The sequence below is a fragment of the Coenobita brevimanus genome, chromosome 5 (genome assembly GCF_032717465.1).
Source record: "Coenobita brevimanus isolate Jiangsu-jjx chromosome 5, ASM3271746v2, whole genome shotgun sequence".
NCBI lineage: Eukaryota > Metazoa > Arthropoda > Malacostraca > Decapoda > Coenobitidae > Coenobita > Coenobita brevimanus.
This window is the reverse complement of record NC_136958.1, coordinates 38,202,677-38,227,992: the sequence shown is the minus strand read 5'-3', so window position 1 is coordinate 38,227,992 and position 25,316 is coordinate 38,202,677. Positions and strand designations below refer to the sequence as shown.

General features: G+C 41.9%; 1 protein-coding gene across 1 annotated transcript; it reads right to left on the bottom strand.

Moving 5' to 3' along the window:
• Positions 1-8,215: 8,215 nt before the first annotated feature.
• Positions 8,216-22,397, bottom strand: LOC145398838 (antizyme inhibitor 2-like). The gene is made up of 5 exons (XM_080271623.1): positions 22,305-22,397; positions 21,960-22,056; positions 13,796-13,872; positions 10,733-10,908; positions 8,216-8,255 (listed from the first exon to the last, which is right to left on the bottom strand). The coding sequence occupies exons 1-5, from the start codon at positions 22,395-22,397 to the stop codon at positions 8,216-8,218; spliced, it is 483 nt and encodes a 160-aa protein (XP_080127749.1).
• Positions 22,398-25,316: the final 2,919 nt, after the last annotated feature.

Sequence of the window (25,316 nt, the reverse complement as noted above, 5' to 3'; positions counted from 1 at the left end):
TTCTGGTATTACGTTGATGAGTGTCTGCAGAGCTTTGGAGCGAATGTGAATGAGGTAATGATGGGAGATGTGAATGCTGGAGTGGGAAATCGTATCAGTTGAAGGTGAAGTTGGTATGCATGGTGTGCCTGGAAGAAATGAAAATGGGGAACGAATGATAGGGATGTGTGTTGAGCGAGAGATGGTGATTGGAAATACCTTGTCTGACAAGAAAGATTTTTATAAGTATGCATGGGTGAGACAGGAGGGTGGAAGGGTTGTTGATAGAGCATTGATGGACTATGTGGTTGTGTCCAGGAATGAAATAGGAAGATTGTTGGATGTGGATATTTTGAGAGGGGAGGCTGGAGGTATGTCTGACCATTCCCGAGTGGAGGAAAAATTGAAAATAAGTAAAAGATAGGTGAGAGCTAGGAGAGTTAGGTGTGGTAGTGAGGTTTTGAAAATGAGTTAGATAAAGACAGAAAACGATAGAGCATCAGGAGAAATTGACAGATGAGTGGAACGTAGTGAAAGATCAGGAAAACGGCAATGTGAAGGAGGAATAGCAGTTGTTTAAGAGAGCTGTGGTGTGGTATGCGGAAGAGGTGTGTGATGTGAAACAAGTGGGTGGTGGTGTAAGAAAGGGAAGTGAATGGTGGTGCAAGGCTGTAAGTATGGCTGTGGCTGAGAAGAGACATGCATTGAAGTCTGGCTGAAGAGGACGGATGAGGGGTCATATGACATGTATAAGGAAAAGAGGAATAGGGCGAAAAAGGCTATGAGTGATACTAAAATGGCAGTAGATGAGAGGTGAGGTAGGTGGTTGACTGAGAATTTTCAACAGAATAAGGTTATGTTTTGGAAGGTGAAAAGGGTACGAAATGGAGAGTCTGGGAAGGAGGAGCGACTAAAAGCAGAGGATGGAAGGATGTTAACTGAGATGGATGCAGTAAGGAAGAGATGGGCGGAGTATTTCAAAAGATTGTTAAATGTAGAGGAGGAAAAGGAGGCTAAGATTGAGGCCGATAGAAGGGTGCAAGGAATAAATGTGTTGAGAGAGTTGAATGATTCTTTGGTAACCATGGAGGAAGTGCAGGAGGCAGTAAAGGAGATGAAAACAGGGAAAGCTGCAGGTATGGATGGGTGTGCTGTGGAACGCCTGAAAGGTGGTGGAGCGACTATTGTTGACTGGTTAGTATGTTTTGTGAGAGGTATGGTGCCAGTTGACTAAGCAAGTGCTTGTGTGGTGCCGTTATATAAAGGTAAGGGTGATAAGTATGAATGTACGAGCTTTAGGGGTGTAAGTCTGTTGAGTGTTGTAGGTAAGGTTTGTGGTAGAGTGCTAATTAGGAGAGTTAGACAGAGTACCGAGTGAGTGATTGGTGATGAGCAATGTGGCTTTAGGAGACGGAGGGGATGAATAGATCAGGTGTTTGCTGTGAAAGAGGTGTGCGAATTTAAGGATGTGTTTTGGGCGTTCATGGATTTAGAGAAAGCGTATGATAGAACTGATAGGGAGGCTTTGTGGGCTGTTTTAAGATTGTGTGGATTTGATGGTAGGTTGTGAAAAGGAGTGGAAAGTTTTTGTGTAAAATGCTGAGCATGTGTAAGAGTGGGAAATGCTGTGAGTGATTGGTTACCCGTGAGAGTGGGGGTGAGCAGGGATGTGTGATGTTGCCTTGGTTGTTAATATTTATATGGATGGTGTTTAAGGGAGGTGAATGCACGAGTGTTAGGTGGAGGTTTGAGTTTCGTGAATGCTGATGGCAGCGAGTGGAATCTGAATCAGCTGCTGTTTGCGGATGATACTGCAATGATGGCTGATTCAGAGGAGGGATTAAGACAGTTGGTAGAGGAGTTTGGAAGGGTGTGTGAAAGGAAGAAATTGAGAATAATTGAAAATAAGATTAAAGTGAAAAAGTGTACGAGGTTGGTAGATGGTAGGAGGATGAATATGGTTTTGAACGGTGAGTTGCTTGAGGAGGTAGAGTGTATTAAGTATTTAGGGTCACAGGTTACTGTGAATGGAAGAATGGATGCTGATGAGAAGTTTAGAATGAATGAAGTAGGAAAGGTGCTGGAAGGAATGAAAAAAGTGTTTAGATGTCGTTCGCTTAGAATGGATGTAAAGAGAAGGCTGTATGAGGATGTTGTGAATGAAGAGTGATTGGTGAAAAAGATAACTAGATCGTTTGTGAGAGGTGTAAAGCTGAGAGAAAGACCACAAATTGGATGGATGGACAGTGTGAAGAGAGCGTGAGATGCAAGAGGGATATCTGTTGAGCAAGGAAGAGTGGCTGTGCGTGATAGGAATGACTGGAGAGAAATTGTGAAAAAATAAATGGTGACACAGCCCTGAGGGGATATTCTCCCGCATTTGGTCTGATCAGCTAATCAGGTCAGGTGCGGGTAAGGGGATGGATCCATAATGATGTGGCAGAGGTAAACCAGATCTGCTGTCGGGCCCTGTTGCAAATGTCGCTGACTGCACTGCGCAGTTGACCCTCGTGCGGTGTGCTGCCGTGAGTATCTGTCCCTTCTACCCTTGGGGCTAAGATGCGAATGAATGTGTTTGTGTGGATGAGTTAACTGGGAGTGTGTCGTCCTGTCTTGGCTACCTCCCTTTCTTGGGGGAAGCAGCCTAGGTATATAGAGTCTTATGGTCCATATCTAATTTGTGAATTGATGGGCATCTTACCATGCCAAACTCTTTCGAAATTATTCTACACACGATTTACGGTGGAAATTGCTTCTGCAGCTTCTCAACAGTCTGAAGTAAATATGACTGCTAATGAATGACATTTGCCTTGTAAATAACTTGGTAATAATAATCTGTAAGGTGGCAATGAGACTGTGGGTGGGTGCAGGTGGACAGTGTTCTATAACGTATTCTTCCGTATACTGAATGAGCTGACATTACAGGCTACACAAAAGCTACATGTTCATTGGTTAAACTATGAGGGATCTAAATCACAATACCTGTTAATGACACCTAACCATGACATAATTTTTATAGCTAAAAAAAAAAAAAAATAGCCTAAATGATTAGTGAGGAAATTTTCCACACATGTGGAATGACGTCCGCCTCATCCACGTCCAGGTCCGTCACTCATTTTTTTTTTTTTTTTTAATGCGAGGAAGAGGGAACCAAAGGCCAGGAGCCCGCAATTATTGTTCCTCCCAAGAGAAAAACAAAATACAAGAGAGAGCCAAATTCAAAATCCGATCATTTCGAGATCCCTGGACACACTTCGTTTGAAAGACTGGAGATCATTGGAAGCAGGGAATACACACAGAGGGAGACAGTTCCAGACTTGACCCGTTGCAAAAATGAAGGACTGAGAGTAACGGTTAACTCTTGCATTAGAGAGTTGGACAGAAAAGGGATGAGAGTTTGCTGCTAGACGGGTGCTACATGCCCGTCGTAGAGGTGGAGTAATGCATGCAGACAGTTCAGAGGAGTTGTGACCATTGAAGTAGCGATAGAAAAAAGATAAAGATGCAACAGTGCGGCGAAGAGACAGAGGCTGAAGGTCATCAGTAAGAGGAGGAGAGTTGATGAAATGAGAAGCCTTTGACTCCACCCTATTGAGAAGAGCTGTATGTGGGGAGCCTCCCCACACATGAGAGCTGTACTCTATACAGGGGCAGATAAAACCCCTGTATAGAGTCAACAATAGGGCAGGGGTAAAGAAGGAACGGAGTCGGCTTAGCACACCTAATCTCTCGGAAGCAGATTTGACAAGAGATGTAATATGATCTTTCCAAGATAAGTCCTGAGCAAATGAAACCCCAAGCGTGTTCAAGGATGATGCAGAATTAAGCTTAGTATTATTAAACATCAGTGGTTATACCTATGGAAGATTTTGTCAGGTTGATAGGTGTAAAAACTGAGTCTTTGATGCATTAAAAATAACCATATTATTTTTACCCCAGTCAGAGATACGAGCCAAGTCAGACATTAGGTGTGCCATAGCCTCATCCCTTGTTTTTTGAAGTAACGGCTGAGCTTGACGTTGTGGGAACCAAATGGAAAGGTGAAAGGTGGAATCATCAGTGTATGAGTGGATAGGGTTAGATGTACAGCTTAGAAGGTCATTGATGAATAAAAAGAAGAGAGTTGCTGATAGGACAGAGCCCTGAGGAACGCCACTATTCATAGACCTAGCAGAAGAACGATGGCCGTCAACAACAGCGGCTATAGAACGACCAGAAAGAAAGCTAAAGATGAAGGCACAGAAAGAAGGACAGAAACCGTAAGAGGGCAGTGTGGAAATTAAAGATTTATGCCAGATTCGATCGAAAGCCTTTGAGATATCAAGTGCAATGGCAAAGCTTTCGCCAAAGTCCCGAAAGGAGGATGACCAGGAGTCTGAAAGGAAGGTGAGAAGATCGCCAGTGGAGCGTCCCTGACGGAACCCATACTGATGATCAGATAGAAAGTTGTGATAGGAAAGATGCTTTAAAATTTTTCTATTATGAACTGACTTGAAAAAATTTGAGATACAGGATGTTAAAGCAATTGGACGATAGTTAGAGGGTTGGGAATGGTCACCCTTCTTTGGGACTGGCTGAATGAGAGCGAACTTCCAGCATGAAGGAAAGGTACAAGTTGACAGACAAAGGCGAAAGAGTTTGCCTACGCAGGATGTAAGCACGGAGGCACAGTTCTTGAGAACAACAGGAGGGCCTCCGTCAGGCCCATATGCCTTGTTAGTATTGAGGCCTGTGATGGCAAAAAATACATCAGCTGAAGAAATTTTAATGTCAGCCATGAGGAAGTCAGAGAGGGGAAGTGATTGAGGAACAGCACCGGAATCGTCTAAGGTGGAATTGGAGGAGAAAGTCTGAGCAAAGAGATCAGCTTTATCAGTAGAAGAAATAGCTACAGAGCCATCAGAGTAGAAAAGAGGAGGGAAGGATGATAAGGTAAAGTTGTTAGAAAGGTATTTGGCAAGGTGCCAGAAGGAGTGGGAAGAATTCGAGTTGGAGAGTTGAGAGCATTTAGTATGGATGAAATTATTTTTAGCAGAGCGAAGAACAGACTTAGCACGATTCCGGGTAGAAACGTATAAAAGATGTGATTAAGGGGTGGGTTGGCCCCGGTACCTTTTATAGGCCCTCTCCTTGTGGCAGATGGCATTAGAGCAAGCGTGATTAAACCAATGCTTTCTTGCATTAGTCAGAGGATATGAGAAAGGAATGTATGCTTCCATGCCCGAGAGAATAACCTCCGTAATGTGCAAGGCACACTCAGATGGCTCCCGGCCATGGAAGCAATAATCATTCCAGGGAAAATCAAAGAAGTACTGCCTGAGGGCCTCCCAATCCGCAGCTCCAAAGTGCCACAGACGACGTTTCTTTGGAGGGTCCACAGGCCGTACCAGGGCGATAGGACAGGTTAAGGTGATAAGGTTGTGATCGGAGGAGCCCAGCGGAGAGAAGAGATTAACAGTGTAAGCAGAAGGATTAGTTGTAGGGAAGAGATCAACTATGTTGGAGCTCTCTCCAAGACGGTTAATGATATGGGTAGGGTGCTGTACAAGCTGCTCTAGGTCATTAAGGATAGAAAAGGTGTAGGTTTGTTCACCAGGTGGATCAGTGAAAGGATATTGGCAGACGATTTCCAAAAAACAGCAACCCTGATCCTGTGTGTGTGTGTGTGTGTGTGTGTGTGTGTGTGTATGTGTGTGTGTGTGTGTGTGTGTAGCTAAGTCAAATCTTGGAGATGGAATTTGATGAAACTTTGTTGGATTGTTGGACTTCGGTCCCAGGTGGACCAGTTTCAGTTTCATGTCTACTTGTATTTCCAAAGGGGTGTTTTCACTCCAGTTAATTAGCCACATTGGTATTACGTTACAGGTCACTGTTTGCTAACAGAAGGACTTCCTTTTGGGCAAGTGCTTCAATGCAGAAATCATTGGTTGCAAGCAAAGCAAAGTGCAGATCAGAAACAGCTGTCATTTTAGCATGTGATGAGTACTGAAGCAGCTGTTCATTGGTTCTGAGCTGCAGGAGGCTGACTGAAACACGACCCTCATTTGAAAACTGTGCCTCTGTTATCGTAAAGGAATCTAATATACTATAATCCTAGGAGTGTGTATTGGAGCGAAAATTAGAGAAAATTATTTTAACGAAACTTGGCAGGGGGGATGGCAATGGTTCCTAGATGGACCACGCCAATTTTGTTTTGGCTAATATTTTCTGAAGGGGTGATTTGGCCCCTAATAACAGTCCCCTTTGCTGTTACAATATGCACACATGGTAAAGGCAGCAGGGCATTTCCGTGGAGTTTCATGCATCTTTGCAGAGAGAGAGAGAGAGAGAGAGAGAGAGTTGTCCATCTACAGTCCGAAGTCTGTTAATTGATTGATCTACAAACAGACGATTTATACTGGGGTAGCTGTGGTGGTGGTGGTGGGAGCAGTGACAATGATAATGGTGGATGTAGTTGTGGTGGTAGTGGTGGTGGTAGTATCTGTGATGATGATGGTGGTGGTGGTGGTATCTGTGATGATGATGATAATGGTGGTTGTGGTTGTATTGGTGGTGACTGAGGCAGTAGTGGTGGTGGTGGTGGTGGTAGCTGTGACGATGATGATGGTGATGTAGTATTGGTGGTAATTGTGGCAGCAGTGGTGGTGGTGGTGGTAGCTGTGACGTTGATGGTGGTGGTTGTGGTAATAGTGATGGTGGTCGTGTTGGCGGTGGTGGTTGTGGCTGTTGTGGTGGCTGTGTTGATGGCTGTGGTGATGGTGGTGGTACAGTGTAAGACTTAAATTCTCAGACTAAACTTGGTACTTTTTCGGCCACAAATAGCACTTAATTCGTTTTTTGGGGTGGAGAGTGGCGGACTCAGAAAGTAGGAGACACGAGAATAAGGAGATGAGAGGGGTTAGTGGATAGTGTGCTGGCACTGAGGTTCATTGGTTCGGGTATAAGTGTGTGCAACGAAACGAATTGCTCAAAGAAATAATGGAAAATAAAAAAGAATGAAATAGGGGTAGTTTAATGTAACAATGTTTGGCGAGAAATATTCAGATCTTTTATAACCACACCTGTGTATATAACAGTCTCCTCTGAAAGACATTTCATCACTTTGCTTTTTGAACTGTCACTAAGAAGCTCTTAGACGAGACCAAAGACTTGATCCGAACCCTACCTAACTAATCACACACACACACACACACACACACACACACTTACATACCACATCACTGCATACTGCCGTGTGAGGTGAAGGCAGCAGTCACCTGCCGTCTGTCAATCCACCTTACCTATCCACCTAACTATAGTCAGACACCTCAGTCCCGTAAATGGTGGCCATAGACAAGGCGCCGCCATGTCGCTCTTTCCTCTACCAGTTGGCTGCCCTCCCTCCAACTCACACCTTCCCCTTTCATACTCGTATACAGTATCTCCACTCAGCCTCTCCATCTCATCTTCCCCTTCCCCACTCTTCCTGAATGACATACACTCTCCCAGACAGTTTTTCATTCTCCAGCCTCTCTATATGACCACCCCACCTCACACCATTTATCTTACCGCCTTCAGTGACACCCGCCTCACCACCACAACGCTCTTTTAACTCCTCTTTTGTTTCTTCGTCTTTCTCTCCACGTCACTTCATACTGTATACTCCTCTCAAATAACTCCTCTGCGGTGCAGGCACTTAATCAGCTATTTAAAACCAGGGGCAACAGGAAATCTACATTGTTAAGTAATTATAAATCTATGCTACATGAGATGAAGCACGTTTAAAGACCTATTTACTTCAACCGATTACCCTTAGGCCCCGCCGGTCTGTGCCCGACTACTGTTTTAGCAGTGTTTCCAGATCGAGCAGTCCCCGGCGGCCATTGGCTATATACCGGCCATCAGCCCAGCAGACAGTGCCTCAATACCGGGCAGGGGCATTTCGATGGTTTGCCCGAGGTTTCCCTGCTTATGACGTCATCTACACTCGTGTCCGCCACCCACCCTCTAAACGCCTGAATTGGAACGTGATTTGGTAACAATGTTTGCCCGTCAGGACTGCCCGCTCGTGTGGACTGGCCTTACTTAGACGCATTCAAAAATCTTTGACTGTTCAGACGAGTCTTAAATTGATATTGCAGTCGTTTCTTACGACGAATCACAGATATTAATTTTTGCCTCTTCTTAAAATGGATCGCAACGAGTCGGCCTGTTATTCTACCGCTGTTCTTATGAAGGTGTAAAAAACCACGAACTGTTAACCAAGATCTGTATTACAGTAGGTTGCCTTTACAGCCCTATTGGGAAATATTATGGCATTATATTTCTCACTAAACTCATTCTGATTATAGGCAGTCCCTCATGAAATGTCGTAGTTTTTCGTACTTTGGCATTCGGTATCAGGTATCTCAACAGCAGAATACGAATCAGAGCGTCGCTAGACACCATATAGGGAAGGCACCGACGCGCCTGCGTCTTAAAATGTGTAATCCTTCGTACTCGAACAAGGAGGCATTTTTTTTTTTTTTTTTAAGCATGTAGTATCAATTGTCATGTTTTTTTATACCTAAAACATGCCCTAAAGTAGTTAAGAAAAAGTTGACATGCTAAAATATAATTAACAGAAATCTTGATTTCGCCATACTTTCCTCCTTTCTATCCCTCTCGCTCTAAAATGGATAAACGATAACTTTTTTTCCCACAGAAGTGATTCACTCTCCATTGTGTTGGAAGCTCAGTAAATATTGTTTGAAAAAGGACAAAGATAATCCGTCAAGAATATGTAAGCTTTTACAGTTTTCATCCGGTTTGGACACAACCTGGTAGAAGGGTAAAGAGTGAGCAAATGGTGAGGTGTTTCAATTTAAAAAAAAAAAAAAAAAGTCTAAATTTACGGTCACAAGACAGTTCCAAACTTCCAGAACTGCAACTCAAAATGCTTTTGTCTTATTTCGATCAAATTTCGTTGACTGATTCCGGGTCAACAAAAATTAAATTGTTCTGTTTTGAAAACAATAGGACAAGGGTAAGGCTCACAGGGCAAGGTCACTTAACTTTTGCTTCATTTAGTTTGAACCAAACTTAGTGGAGGTGTTCATGTACGAGTACACTACATGATGAACTATTAGAAGCTCAGGAGCGATCAAAGTTCAAAATCACAGAGCTAGGTCCAAAGTTCGGTCATAGATAGATAGCAAGGTGAGGGTTAGGGACTCTCTGTGTTCCTTCTCATTGTTTTCTCCATAGCATTTTATGCAGTTCAATAAATACTTTTCGAATGAAAGTGGGTTAGTCAGAGCCTTTATTAATTCTGTCATTGTTATGATGCACTTAGGTTGATTAGCTTACAAAAATATTCGGAGCTTTCTTACACAGAATCACAAAAAATGAAAGAGTCAACCATGTATTAAAAAAAAAAAATGTATGACGTTTCAGGGATGGCAGTGGGTCAAACGCATCATACATGGTTGGGGCAGGTAAACCACATGTAATCCCATCCCTACTTTTATTTTAATTGGCATACTTTTGCGTATTTCATGGTTGGTTAATACTTGTATTATTATCATGACATTGTTCAGGTGCACTTATATTACAGCACAATGACATATACTAGAATAAACAAACAATATGTAGCAATGGAATTACATTTGATTTTACTTCTTCGGCCTTGTGTCGATGGTTTTCTAGCACACTGCCATCCCCATATCTTCATACATTTTATCAATTTTTACCCGAACTACAGTAGACTCATTGTTTTTGTGTAAATTCCATATAGCAGCTCAGCAATCCTGACTTAAAGGTGCAAGTTTTAAACCAATGTACATGTACACTTCATCGTTAAAAACATCTTTTACATTCCCGTTCACAAAGCGAGAGTGGAGGTTATGTTATAGCCACGTGTGTGTGTGTGTGTGTGTGTGTGTGTGTGTGTGTGTGTGTGTGTGTGTGTGTGAAGCAAATGTCAAAAACCGCTATGATCTGATTTCGACCATTATTGGTGGAAGGATTGAAGGTGTGTCAGGAGGGGTGACAAAATTATTTTAGGAACAGCACAATAGTCAAGGTCACAGGTATTCAGTTTAGACTTCCTTTAGACCTAAGTCTGTGAATGGACTTTCATTTTTATAAGTCAGTCAAAGGGCATGACCGCAAGGAAATTTCATATTTTATGGACATCTTTTATGACAGGTGTAAAGGGTTAAGGTAATGCAAGGCCGATGGGATTTAAACTTAAGAACAATCAGGAAAAGCAAGTTTTTTCGCAGGTCCAACTCTTCTTTCTTCCGAATTGAGCCAAAGTTGGTGTAAAGGATGCAGGTCAATTTGGAATGAAGTAAGTTGAGTCTGTTAAATATCAGTCAAAAGTAAATTTCACGGGTTGTATGGCTTCTGCAAATGAGGATATACTGAAGATTGAGACCACTGATTTTATGTATTTTCTTATGTGTCCGACTCTAGGCATAGATTTATCACCCCGTTCCTTGAGTCCCAGCAGTCCCCCAAAGGGCTATATAAGGTCTGATCGACAATATCCGAGCAGTAACTGGTGAAAAACGAAAAAAAAAAAAAAAAACTATTTGCTGAGTTCAAACTCTAATCTTCAAATTATGCCCCTTGGGACTCACACACACACACACATAATATATATATATATATATATATATATATATATATATATATATATATATATATATATATATATATATATATATATATCGACAAGAATAAAACGCAAATGGGGTCACGCGATAGAAGAGGTTAAAATGTACAGTACCTTGCTGCCGGGTAATGTAACTTAATCTTGTGAAGTTCTCTGCTGTTGTCGAATGTCATGAGGGAGACGCCGAGATCCCTAAGGCGATGCAGGGCAGAAGCGCGTTTACAAGTGTTGGCCAGAATGATGCTGTTAGATGGGCTGCTCACCAAGTCCCTCACCAATTCCACCTCACCCTGATCAAAACAATAACAACCATGACATGCGCACCAACAACAACAGCAATAATAATAGTAACAATAATAATAATACTAATAATACTAATTATACTAATAATAATACTAATACTAATAATAATTATTATTATTAATATTATTACTGCTATTATTACTATTAATTAATACATCCATCCATTGTTGTTATTTCTTCCCCACCAGGAGCGTTGGAGCTCTCGGCGCAATTTTCTTCCTGGCAAGCTTTGTTATCCACTCGTGTTGAAAACGTCGGATGGAGTGCCTCGAGAAAAGACTTGGCAACGTTGCACGTTCCTCATCGTTCCAAGCAAAATAAGGTATTATGCTAAATTAATGTGAAGTTAGGCCTAAGCTGGCTGGGTATAGGTTGGTTTAATGTCAAAGCACGGCAAATCTGACAATTTTATAGTTTGATGAGCCTAATTGTCTCATCTATTTTCGAACATAGGTGCAACGCTGGCGAGTCGTTCCTCGTTGAACTCGCTCTGGCCCTGCCAATATGACTGAATGACTAAGTGTACCGGAAGAAAAATATATCAGCCCCCGGCTAGGCTGTTTAGTTCTGATATTTAAAGTGATGTTGACCCGCCTTACCTGGCATTATGTGAGCAACACACTTCATCCAGCCCTTGGATATAACCCTCACAACCTCATTTAGGCTAAAGCGCCCTAACCCACTAAACCAGCAGGAGTTAATTGGTTAAATATTTAGCACCAGGGCAGTAAATGGCTTCTTGATTAATAGAAAACAGTTGGTTTGTCACTAGACGTAGATTTATCCAGAGATACCACAGTGAGTAGTAGTAGTAGTAGTAGTAGTAACAGAAGTAGTAGTAGTAGTAGTAGTAGTAGTAACAGAAGTAGTAGTAGTAGTAGTAGTAACAGAAGTAGTAGTAGTAGTAGTAGTAGTAGTAGTTGTAGTAGCTGCAACGGCAGCAGCAACGGCTGTGGCAGCAGCAGCAAAGAATTATGGTTGGGTTATACAGTGGGCCTGGGAGTTAGGGCACAAAAAAAATAATGCTGCCCCTTCAGTCCAACAATGTCGCATTCATTTTATTCTTGATGCCTTCAGCTGATTCTGTTTAACTTACAATAGGAGAGTATTTTCAAACTGGAGTAGTTGCATATGGCCTTAACTGAGCCCTTCCAGATATGTCCCGACAAAGTTGAGTTAAACCGCTCGGATGTTGCTATATATATATATATATATATATATATATATATATATATATATATATATATATATATATATATATATATATATATATATATATATATATATATATATTATATATATATATATATATTATATATATATATATATATATATATATATATATATATATATATATATATATATATATATATATATATATATATATATATATATATATATATATATATATATATATATATATATATATATTTCGTCATTAGAGATGTGTACTTAAGGAAAAATATGAGAATGAAGAACACCAAACGTGATGGGGACAAAATCAGCGTTCATGAGAAAGAAACAAACAGTGTTACAGATTGCGTATAATGGAAGTATGATTTCTACTGATACATATTGTGAAACTAAAATAAGCTTGAGAATAGCACTGATCAAGGCAGAACTTCACAAGCAAAGATCATTGCTCTTCAATGGCTTAGATCTGAACCTGAGGAAAATTATGAACTCACTGACTTGGAGTTTACTTCTGTGCAGAGCTTGATCTTATACACTAGGGAGAAAATGTAAACGGCTGAGAAAGCTATGAATTATGGCTGGTAGCGTGAATGACGAGCATCCGTGGAACAGAAATGGTCAGCAGTGAAGCAGTGCAGGAAAAACTTGGTGAGGAGGGAAAATGGACACATACAACATAAAGAAAACAAAGGAAGTGGACTGGACATGGGTTTAGACGAACTTCTGAGGGATGTCATCGAAGGAAGACTGAGGGAAAAGTGGAAGCGAAGAAGATGAATCTGAATGCTGCACAGTGTCGAGAAGGGATAATAATACGTGCAAATGAAAACAATAAGATCTGAAAGACTGGATGGATCAACGAACCCGCCATTAGTCAGATCACTAGAAAGGTAGATATCCTACCCATCACGTATATAGATGGGGATCTCACGATATTTACATTTGATGCTTGAAGTAATGTTCGTCATCCAGTAATATATCATCAGTGATGGCAGCATACATTTCACTTTATGTTTTACGAGGAAACAGTGTAAATATTCACTGAAACACCATGTGATGCTACTCTGAGTGACAAGCCATTTGGTTACCTGCATCCGGGAAATCCCTCGATAAGTTGGATAGTAAACGTATTATCAATAGGATGCGCCGGGTGGTCTGGTGGTCTTGAATACTCCAACTGCATTTGGTTCATAAGGGTTTACATCAGAGAGAATTGTTGGGGTTTATTAATCGCTTACTTTCACTCAGGCTGAGTGACTAACTATACTCCATTTCACCAAGTCTGGCACTATATCATTGATGTCGTCAACACCTGTAGCATTGATAAAGGTCCTCAGCGCTGGATATACCTATATGTATTGCCTTTATATTGGTTCTTAAGGTAATAAGAAGAGGTTCACCTAGTACAGGGAATTTACATCAACACTACAGGCATTGACGACATCGCTGGTGGTGCCAGACTTGATGAAATGGAATATAGTCGCCTTAAATATTTGGACTAACAAGCATAGCCTTTACATTCCAAGCCCTTCCATTCCTGATGGTGCAATAGAGGACCGATTTATAGAAATATAGATATCAATAAAATACTTATGTAAAAATATTTATGTTAACTTGCAGTTAGAACTAGGTGTACCTGTGCTTTATTCATTATAGAATAATATTAAGTATCTGACTTACTATGGAAGAACAGTCAAAGTTGACATTCAGCGCTGCCAGTATTTCCAGCAAAGGTTTGTAGGAGTTGCACTTCACAGCTGCAAAGATAAGTACAGTGTCAGAATATTGATAGTTGTGGATAACCACCCATCCATCCATTCCCTCGATTTAATGGCATTTTCATATGACTCAAATCTGACTGACAAGCCAGTGTGATCCCTGTAGCCCAGAAGACGGCTACATATTTTGGGTGGAAAACATACAGTCAAATGGGCGTCTGGTAATTTTATGATTAATGTCTTCAAGTCGGATATGGCCTTAAAGATTACACCCATCGTTGGCTTGGATTTACTTTGTGTGTGTGTGTGTGTGTGTGTGTGTGTGTGTGTGTGTGTGTGAGAGAGAGAGAGAGAGAGAGAGAGAGAGAATTTGTATACTCAGTGATTTCTTGAAATCCCTAGGGAATTCAAAAATGAGTTTAAAATAAGATGGGTTAATTCAGACTAGGTTAACTTAGGCCACGGCTAAGTTAGACTGGGATAATCTAGGTTAAATTTAGGTTAGGTTAGGCAAGTTAATTAGGTTAGATTCAGTTAGGTTAATTTAGATGCAAGATTAACATAACTTAGCATTCATCTAAATTAAATTAACCTATCCTAACCTGACCTAAACTTAAGCTAGATTATCCCAGCCTAACCTAATTGCAACCTAAATTAACCTAATCTTAATTAACCCATCCTAATTTAGACTCATTTCACGAATTCCAGAGGGATTTCAAGATGTCACTGGTTACGCAAATTCCCAATAACATTCATAGAATATTATTACATGTACAAATGTGGTAGGTTGGTGCGCCCATCATCCACTCACTCAATGTAGAGTGATGCCATATCAGCTCTACACTGAGTGACAAGCAAAATGGTTTCCTGTACCCAGGAAACAATTTACTACGCTGGGTGGTAACCATATAACCGGGGTTTCTGGCAGGGTTGTGTTCTCAAGATTCCCCTATCCAAATCACTTAATCATGGCAGTCGTTTGAGAGAGCTTCAGAGGGCCCAATACCTGCCCTGGGCCCCAACCAAATGGGCGGACTCGTGTGGCCATGTGGAATGTGCGAGGTGTGATTGAGGAGAGCAAGAGGGTGGAAGTGGTGGATGTGTTCAAGAGTGCGAGATATGCTGTGATGGCATTGTATGAAACGAAGATGAAAGGGTGCGAAGTGGAGGTGTGGGAGGGTGTGAAATGTGTAAGATCGGGAATGAATGGGAGAGGAAGATGTAAGGAAGGAGTTGCCTTATTGATGAATGAGGTGTGGCAGAGTGGAATGAGAGACTACAAATGTGTCAGCTCAAAGTGTAGGTATGTCAAGTTCAAGTTTGAGAAGGTGAAAGTAGCAGTGATTGTAGCGTATGCACCGTGTGAGGACAGGAGTGAAAGAGAGGAAGACAGGTTTTGGGATGAACTGGGTGAAGTAGTGGGAGAAATGCCCAGGAGCTATAAAGTGATCGTGATGGGGGATATGAACGGAAGAGTAGGCACTGGTCCAGATGATGACATAATGGGTTGTTATGGAGTACCAGAAGAAAATGATAATGGGAATCGACTAAAGGATATGTGTCAGGAGAAGAGGTTGTGCATTTGTAATTTGTATTTCAAACACAAAGATGCACATAAATATACATGGTATAAAGGAAACGGGGATCGTGTTGAAAGAAGCCTGATTGATTACGTGCTCGTAGAGAGGTCGATGATGGGAATGGTTGCTGATACGAGGGCTGTGAGAGGACGATGTGGAGGTCTGTCAGATCATATGATTGTGGTATGCAAGATCAAGCTGAGAGGAGTGAGGTGGATCAAGAGAGAGAAGAGCAGTCAGGGTGAAAGACTGAAAGTTGAGAAGCTGAGGATCAAAGAAGTGGCAGATGATTACAGGACCAAAGTAGAGGACGAGTTAGATTCAGTGAAATGGAATGAATTGGATCTGGACAGCCTATGGAATGCATATAGGGACTGCTTAGTTAGGAATGCTAAAGAGGTGTGTAGTGTGGCAAGAGTATCAACAAAAAAGAAGGGTACGGCATTTGGGATGAGGAGGTTAAGAAAGCAGTGGAGGAAATGAGGAAGAAATGGCTTAAGTGGTTACAGGATAGGGGTTCAGTTGAAATAAGAACTGAGTACATCGAGAGCAAGACGCACGTAAAGAGACTAGTGAAGAGGAAACAGGAGGTAAATGATGATCTGAGAAGAAAAATGAATGCAAACTACTCTGAAAATAGGAAGTTATTCTGGAAAGAGGTGCGGAAATGTAGAAGTGAAAGCGAAAAGAAATGTGACAGTGTGAAGGATGCAGATGGTAGGTTACTAACCCATGGAGGTGACGTAAGGACCAGATGAAAAGAATATTTTGAAAGTCTGATGAATGGGAATAGAGAGAGCAGAGCGGCTGTAAACATGATTGGTTTTGGGGGTGTGCAGAGATGGAATGCAGTGCCAGGAGGCGTGACACTCACACAGGTGAAGAGCGCTGTGAAACGGCTGAAAAATGGGAATGCAGCTGGGGTTGATGAGATGTATGCAGAAATGCGGGGGGTTAAATGTAGTGGAGAGAGTGGGATGAAGTGCTTGCTGGAGATATGTAAGAAGGCATGGATGAATGAAACTGTGCCTGCAGTGTGGAAAAAGGCTGTGGTTGTACCCCTGTACAAAAATAAAGGTGAGCTAAGTGAGTGCAATAATTATCGTGGCATAAGCTTATTGAATGTGGTAGGGAAGGTATATGGAAGAATTATTATAGAGAAAGTAAGAGAGATATCAGAAGTCTTGGTGAGAGATGAGCTGGGTGGCTTTAGGAGTGGCAGAGGATGTGTGGATCAAGTATTTGCAGCGAGACAGATAGCAGAGAAGGCTTGTGAGAAGAACCATAAGGTGTTTATAGCATTCATGGATTTGGAAAAGCATACGACAAAGTAGACAGAGAGGGATTGTGGAATGTTTTGCACATGTATGTTTTTTTTTTTTAATGCAAGGAAGAAGGAACCAAAGACCATGAGAACGCAATAACAGTTCCCTCCAAGAGAAAAACAAAATACAAGAGAGAGCCAAATTCAAGATCCATTCATTTCGAGATGCCTGGACACACTGCGTTTGAAAAACTGGAGATCATAGGCAGCAGGAAATACAGACAGAGGGAGACAGTTCCAGAGTTGACCTGTTGCATAAATGAAAGACTGGGAGTAACGGTTAACTTCTGCATTAGAGAGTTGGACAGAAAAGGGATGAGAGTTTGCTGCTAGACGGGTGCTACGCGCCCGTCATAGAGGTAGAGGAATGCATGCAGAGAGTTCAGATGAGCAGTAAGCTTTAAAGTAGCGATAGAAAAGAGATAAAGATGCAACAGTGCGACGAAGAGACAGAGGTTGAAGGGAGTCAGTAAGAGAAGGAGAGTTAATGAGACGAAAAGCCTTTGACTCCACCCTATTGAGAAGAGCTGTATGTGGGGAGCCTCCCCACACATGAGAGTTGTACTCCACACAGGGGCAGATAAAACCCCTGTATAGAGTCAACAATTGTGCAGGGGTAAGGAAAGAACGGAGTCGGCTTAGCACACCCAATCTCTTGGAAGCAGATTTTACAAGAGATGTAATATGGTCTTTCCAAGATAAGTCCCGAGTAAATGAAACCCCAAGCATGTTCAAGGATGATGCAGGATTAAGCTGAATATTATTAAACATTAGTGGGTATATCTGTGGAAGATTTTGACGGGTTGATAGGTGTATGAACTGAGTCTTAGATGCATTAAAAACATTATTTTTACCCCAGTCAGAGATACCAGCCAAGTCAGACATTAGGTGTGCCATACCCTCATCCCTTGTTTGTTGAAGTAACTGCTGAGATGGGCGTTGAGGGAACCGAATGGAAAGGTGAAGGGTGGAGTCATCAGCATATGATTGGATAGGGTTAGATGTATAGCTTAGAAGGTCATTCATGAATAAAAGGAAGAGAGTTGGTGATAGGACAGAGCCCTGAGGAACACCACTGTTGATAGATCTAGGAGAAGAACGTTGACCGTCTACAACAGCGGCTATAGAACGACCAGAAAGAAAGCTAAATATGAAGGCAAGATGGAAGGATAGAAACCGTAAGAGGGCAGTTTGGATATTAAAGATTTATGCCAGATTCGATCGAAGGCCTTTGAGATGTCAAGTGCAATGGCAAAGCTTTCGCCAAAGTCCCGAAAGGAGGATGACCAGGAGTCTGAAAGGTAGGTGAGAAGATCGCCAGTGGAGCATCCCTGACGGAACCCACACTGACGATCAGAAAGAAGGTTGTGATAGGAAAGATGCCTTAAAATTTTTCTATTGAGAATTGACTCGAAAACTTTTGAAATACAGGACGTTAAAGCAATTGGACGATAGTTGGAGGGTTGGAAGTTGTCATCCTTCTTTGGGACTGGCTGAATGAGAGCAAACTTCCAGGAAGAAGGAAAGATACAAGTTGACAGACAAAGGCGAAAGAGTTTGCCTAGGCAGGGTGTAAGCACAGAAGCCCAGTTCTTGAGAACAACAGGAGGGACTCCATCAGGTCCATATGCCTTGTTAGTATTGAGGCCAGTGATGGCAGAAAATACATCAGCTGAGGAAATTTTAATGTCAGCCATGAGAAAGTCAGAGGGGGGAAGTGATGGAGGAACAGCATCGGAATCGTCTAAGGTGGAATTGGAGGAGAAAGTCTGTGTGAAGAGATCTGCTTTATCAGTAGAAGAAATAGCTATAGAACCAACAGAGTAGAAAAGAGGAGGGAAGGATGATGAGATAAAGTTGTTAGAAAGGTTTTTGGCAAGATGCCAGAAGGAGTGGGAAGAATTCGAGTTGGAAAGTTGGAAGCATTAGTACGGATGAAATTATTTCTAGCAGAGCGAAGAACAGACTTAGCACGATTCCGTGCAGAAACGTATAAAAGATGTGATTCAGGGGTGGGTTGGCTCTGGTACCTTTTGTAGGCCCTCTCACTGTTGCGGACAGCATTAGAACAAGCGTGATAAAATCAATGCTTTCTTGCATTAGTCAAAGGATATGAGAATGGAATGTATGCTTCCATGCCCGAGAGAATAACCTCCATAATGCGCAAGGCACACTCAGATGGCTCCCGGCCATGGAAACAATAATCATTCCAGGGAAAATCAATGAAGTACTGCCTGAAGGCCTCCAATCCACAGCTCCAAAATGCCACAGACGACGTTTCTCTGGAGGGTCCCCAGGCCATACTGGAGTGATAGGACAGGTTAAGGTGATAAGGTTGCGATCGGAGGAGCCCAACTGAGAGAAAAGATTAACAGTGTAAGCAGAAGGATTAGTTGTAAGGAAGAGGTCAAGTATGCTGGAGCTCTCTCCAAGGCGGTCTGGGATATGGGTAGGGTGCTGTACAAGCTGCTCTAGGTCATGAAGGATAGAAAAGATGTAGGCTTGTTCACCAGGAGGATCAGTGAAAGGAGAGGAGAGCCAAAGGTGGTGGTGAACATTGAAATCTCCTAGCATGGAGATTTCAGAGAAAGGAGAAATGGATAGAATGTGTTCCATCGTAGAAGTAAGTTACTCGAAGAATTTTTGATAGACAGTAGAATTAGGGGACAAGTAAACAGCACAGATATATTTAGTCAGAGAATGACAGGAAAGCCGAAGCCTGAGTTTAGAGAATTCAGAAGGATCGAGTTCAGGAACATGAGAGCAAGATAAGTCGTTGCGTATATATACACAACAGCCACCTTTGGCTTTGAAATGAGTATAGAGAAAGTAGGAGGATACAAAAAAGGGTTTGCTGTCAGTTGCCTCAGACAGCTGAGTCTCAGTTAGAAAAAGAAGGTGAGGTTTAGAGGAGGAGAGGTGGTGCTCAACAGAGCGAAAGTTAGAGGAAAGGCCGCGAATGTTGCAGAAATGAAGAAGAGAGTCTGACAGTGGTTCCAGGCACCTCGAGTCGTCACCGGGAGAGGGGCGGAAGGTGGGGGCATTTATGGTCCCCCCCCCCGGGGACTCCGAGGCTGGGTGATGAGACGCCATTATTTTTTTTTTTGAATTATGGAAAAGGAAGTGTAGTATGTACTGTGCATGTAGTTTGGTCTAGATAGAGAAATTTGTGTTGGAGAGCATGCTGGCCTACTCTCTGTGTAACTGAGACACTGAAAAAGTTCAACAAAGGGGGATGTTCAGGAACTAGTCCTGAGGGCTAATGAAACGGGAACTCCAGCACTCCCTGTCATCAGCTTTCCATCCAACGTCGGGAGTACTGCCCTGCTCGACTGGTGCTACAGTCTACTCCTCTTAAATGCAGATGTTAAGCTGTTAGGTGCTGTCAAGAGGTTTTATGATGGTGGCGAAGCATGTGTAAGGTTAATGGGCATCTAAGTGAATGGTTCACAATCGGTGTGGGCGTGCGACAAGGTTGCATGATGTCCCAAAGGTTGTTCAATATATATATGGATGGGGTGATGAAAGAAGTGAAAACACGAGTAATGGAGAGAGGGATGGTGTTGGTAATGAATGGTGATAGGTGGAATATCTCAAATTTGTTGTATGCTGATGATGCAGTACTGCTTGCAAGTACGGGAGAGGAACTTGGTAGGCTGGTGCAGAGTTTTGCTGATGTCTGTGAGCGTCGTGCCTTGCGAATAAATGTAGAGAAGAGTAAAGTGATGGTTACTGAGAGAGAAGGTGACTCCCAGTGTGATGTCACAGTGAATGGAGAGAGACTGGAATTGGTGAGAGAGTTCAAATACTTGGGTACAGTGATAGAAAAAGAGAGGAAAATATGCAAAAGAAGTTGAAAGTAGAGTGACACTAGGAAGAAAAGTAACTGGTGCAATGAAGGCCTTGATAAGAAACAGAGGCTTGAGTGTTGCAGCTGCACGAGGCTTACATGAGGAAGTGTTAGTGCCACTCTAACATACGGGTGTGAGATTATGGCGTGGCATGAAAATGAAAAGTCAAGAGTAAGAGCAGTGGATATGGGACTGTTGAGGAATGTATGTGGAGTACAGAGGGTGGATAGGATACGAAATAGTGTGATTCGTGAAAGGAGTGGAGTGAAGTCGGTGGACACCAGAATCGAAGAGAGTGTCCTGAGATGGAATGGTCATGTCGAAAGAATGGATAACAACAGAGTGGTGAAAAAGGTTTACCTGAGCGAATTTGAAGGAGGAAGGAGGCGAGGTAGGCCAAGGAGAAGGTGGAGAGATGTGGTGGATGAGTGTTTGAGGAAGAGAGGTTTGGAAGTCGGTGAGGCTAGGGAACTGACAAGATATCGAGCTGGCTGGATGAATGCTGTGAGGAGAAATGCATGATCAGGGATTTTGGCATGCCTTGTGAGCATGGCAGCTTTCGGATACGTTTGTGTGAAGCTGCAGAATGTGGTGAATGTTTTTGGCGTATCCGGTAGAGCCAGGATTCCGGGGGTTTCAATGATGAGTGAATGGAGTATGGCCTATTTGGGTTGGGCAAGTTTGTGCTGTCTGGACATTGCTGCTCCTCACCCTGCCCTTGGGTGGGAAAGGAGGTCCGGATGATGATGATGATGATGATGAAATGAATATAAATATCTTTATATATCACCATCATCATTTGACGTTGCAAGCCCGCTGCTGAACAAAGGACTTCCCCAACCTATCTATGGATTCCTTGACTGAGCCAAACTCTGCCACGTTATGCATGCATACTTCTCTATCTCATCTCTCCACCTCCTGTCTGGCATTTTTCTGCTATGTTTCCAATCTCTTGGAGTCCAGTCAGTCAGCTTTTTGCTTCGTCGGTTAGCCCTTATTCTTGCCCACTTCCATTTCTGCTCTTTTATAACGTAAAAAATATCATTGACCTTAGTGTGCTCTGTCTCCGAAGTTTATATTTTCCTGTCACTTAAGTTAGACCAGTACAGTCACTCTTGTACCCTGAATACTGAACTGAAGCCCACATTAACTTGTATAAATTACCATGTCTCGATTTTGATTGCTGAGTTGTAATAAGAGACTAGTTCTATATTTTGTCCAATTTATCATGATTAAAAGTACCATCTTCTCAGTTTGAATGATAAAGCGTAACGAGAGAATGTCCATTTTAACTTGACCGAAAATGCCATCACTTCATCTTGACATATGTGTAATGGAAGACAAGAACTTCAGTACAGCTCCTGGACTCACCGTAAAACATAGTGACCTGCGGCAGTAGAAGGCGCCACTGATGCACCTTCTTCACAGCCTCGTCCACATCAAACAGGTAGAACACCTCTGTCTGATCCTGAAGGACACATCAAGTGTACTATATTATACTAATTAACTATGTACATAAATTATGTGAACTAGCTTCTTACTGCTTAAAATACGCAGATGATTCCAAACGTAAAAGATATTCAGTATGCCACATATGGGTAATGGGTACAAATGTGTGCAACCTAACCTCTACCACAGCTTAGATGTAAGAAAATAAAAATAATTTTTCATAACATTGCAGGGTGCGGTGTGATGCCCATTACGTGAATAGTTTACCTTTGATGCGAGGTCTCTTATTATTTCCATAACACTTTTGTTGTGTTTGATGTGCACACTTCCATCATGCAGCCAGTCCTGCCGTTGACTCATACTGATGGTGACAAACGTTTCCTACCTGCAGTGAAATTTGCAATTGCTTCACATCATAAAGTACACTGATTCAGTTCCTGTAACATTACACTCATCTGCAAGTGAACAACTCAGTACACACTGCCTCACTGCCTGCAACACCGCAGACGACTGTTTTTGCATGACTCAATGCACAGATATATTAATATATTGGATATATTGACATTTTTTAACATTATTATCCTGCAACGTCCAGACGACATTCTTTTTGCTTTGGGGGCAATAAAGAATAACCCCTCCATGTCAAGCTTTTTACCTTGTATGCTCACAGCGGTACAACAAACACCGAACACTTGGGTGGTACCAGGTGTGTTCAGACTTTTTGCGGCACACTTTGAATGCTGATGTGTTCAGGTACACATTACAGCTTATCCATGTGTTACAGTCAGCAATGTCAATCCTATCTCTCCGTGAGTGCGAACCCCGACTATGTCGACTCACATTTTGAGCCACCTATGTTGAGGGGGAAACGGCATTCATAGGAATTACAGAATCGTTATTCACGGGGCGAAGAGCAGTAAACATTCAAATAAAACCCTCTAACGAAAGCTGTACATTTGCATATTATGTAAATAATGTATATATAACTCATAAATAAAAAAAAAGGAAAAAATATATTAAGGGGTCACATAATAATGCATATGTAATTAATATAGTATGCATTTTATATAACAACTTTAATATACCCCATATATATATATATATATATATATATATATATATATATATATATATATATATATATCATTCATTCATTGCCAGACGCCATGTATCCCAGACGGGGTGGCCAATGGCTTAGAGTTAATTGTTTTACAGGGAGGGGCACTAATCCTCCACCAACCCCACTTGACACGTATATATATATATATATATATATATATATATATATATATATATATATATATATATATATATATATATATATATATGTATATATATATATGTATGTATATAAATAGCAAGTACATTACATATGGCTGATTCTTGATACAGTTGACTACTGTAGACTTGCCACTGTATCACTATCATATTACCTTTGTATATGCATAAGTCTGTTATAGAAACAGTTATGATACTACAGTATATCACTATAATATGTCTCTACAGTGTTATGTAACTACAATATCATGATGAATACCATGTATGTTTGTTCAGTACATTCATATTAATGTACAATTTTACTATATGCCTTAGGAAACTGTATTGGAGACACACGTCGCGGGTACGACAGTTTGGCGTGGCCGAGCGAAATGTAGGCATTAATATGTTCTGACACAACACTGTATGTAATATGTAACTATACAGGTAGGGCCTATATGTAGTTATATCTGAAGTTCTCCAGGAAGAGGTTATATACATTCACCATAGCCAGACACACAACTATTCCAAAACACAGGATGACTTGATAGCTGTTCACGTGTCGGAAGTGTGATCCTACACACACACACACATACGTACACGTAGGCCCATACACTTAGCCAGAAGTCATAGGGGGGCATAAGCCCGATATCACATGTAGGAGAGATACAGTCAGATCCTCAGAGAATGATAGGAGAGTAGGAACTAGGGAGAGATTGGAAAGGCGTAAGCAAGAACAAACCGCTAGTAACCATACACGAGTCACTTCAAGTTCTTAACTTTTAGTCAGGCAACTGTCTCACAATAAACCTCCAACGATCCCAATCTGCCTATTTCATCACCGCATTTAAAATACGAACAGGATAACGGGACAGAATCGGCCTACCGTAGCTTTCCCCTACAACTCCAACTTTTACTCTCCCTTTGCTTGGGTCTCTTCAATCAACCGGACGAGATAATACATCTTCTTTCTCTGTAACAAAATAAAGGCCACATAATACTGACACCTGGTGGCCTTTGACACTGGTGGCAAGTTCGCGCCATACGACTTTATAATGGCGGTGTTTCGACGACCTACAGTTAAAACCAACCTCCCTATCTCTCTACGTCTAAGTCTACGGCTACGTCTATTGACACTGTGCGTGACGAGCGGAGTGCGAACGACCGTTATCGTATGTGTAATGTGTGTGTGTGTGTGTGTGTGTGTGTGTGTGTGTCTGTGAGAGAGAGAGAGAGAGAGAGAGAGAGAGAGAGAGAGAGAGTGTGTGTGTGTGTGTGTGTGTGTGTGTGTGTGTGTGTGTGAGAGAGAGAGAGAGAGAGAGAGAGAGAGAGAGTGTGTGTGTGTGTGTGTGTGTGTGTGTGTGAGAGAGAGAGAGAGAGAGAGAGAGAGAGAGTGTGTGTGTAAATTATATCTTCCTGTTGCAAATAAATTCCTCATTAGTACGCAGCTCCCTATCTTCACCCTCCACCTCTGCTCCTGTACTCAAGCTTGCTTTGCTTCTCCTCTCCTCCTTCCTCACCAACTAATTTTTATTCCTCGCAGCTTATCACCCCCTCACGCTCGAGGTGCTTCGCTATCAAACGAACCAAGATTCACTACTTGGAAGGAATGCGCATTTACAGTGTTTAGTGTAAAGTCATAAGAAAAAGTATGTTACCCCAGGGATGTTCGATGCTAAACGAACGTTAGGTGGACTATGGGCGGGTCCTTGGTGTTCGCCCCTCCCCTGTCTAGTGTTGCCATATCACAATCCCATTACAAGAGTTGGAATAATGAGCAAGAATGAGCCATATGGCGAGGAAATCTAGAGGACGTGCTTGTGTTACCCTGAGCGCCCCGCCGGGGATTAATAATGAAACTATTCAACACTTACCTATAGATAAATTATTTTGAAGGGTATTACTTCTATAGGCATCAACTGTTTTTTCTTTATTTTTTATGATAGTCTAGCAGGGGTGCACGAGTTCATTTGTTTATTTTAGATGGGTGGATAAATGCTTCAGATGGATGCTTCAGACGTC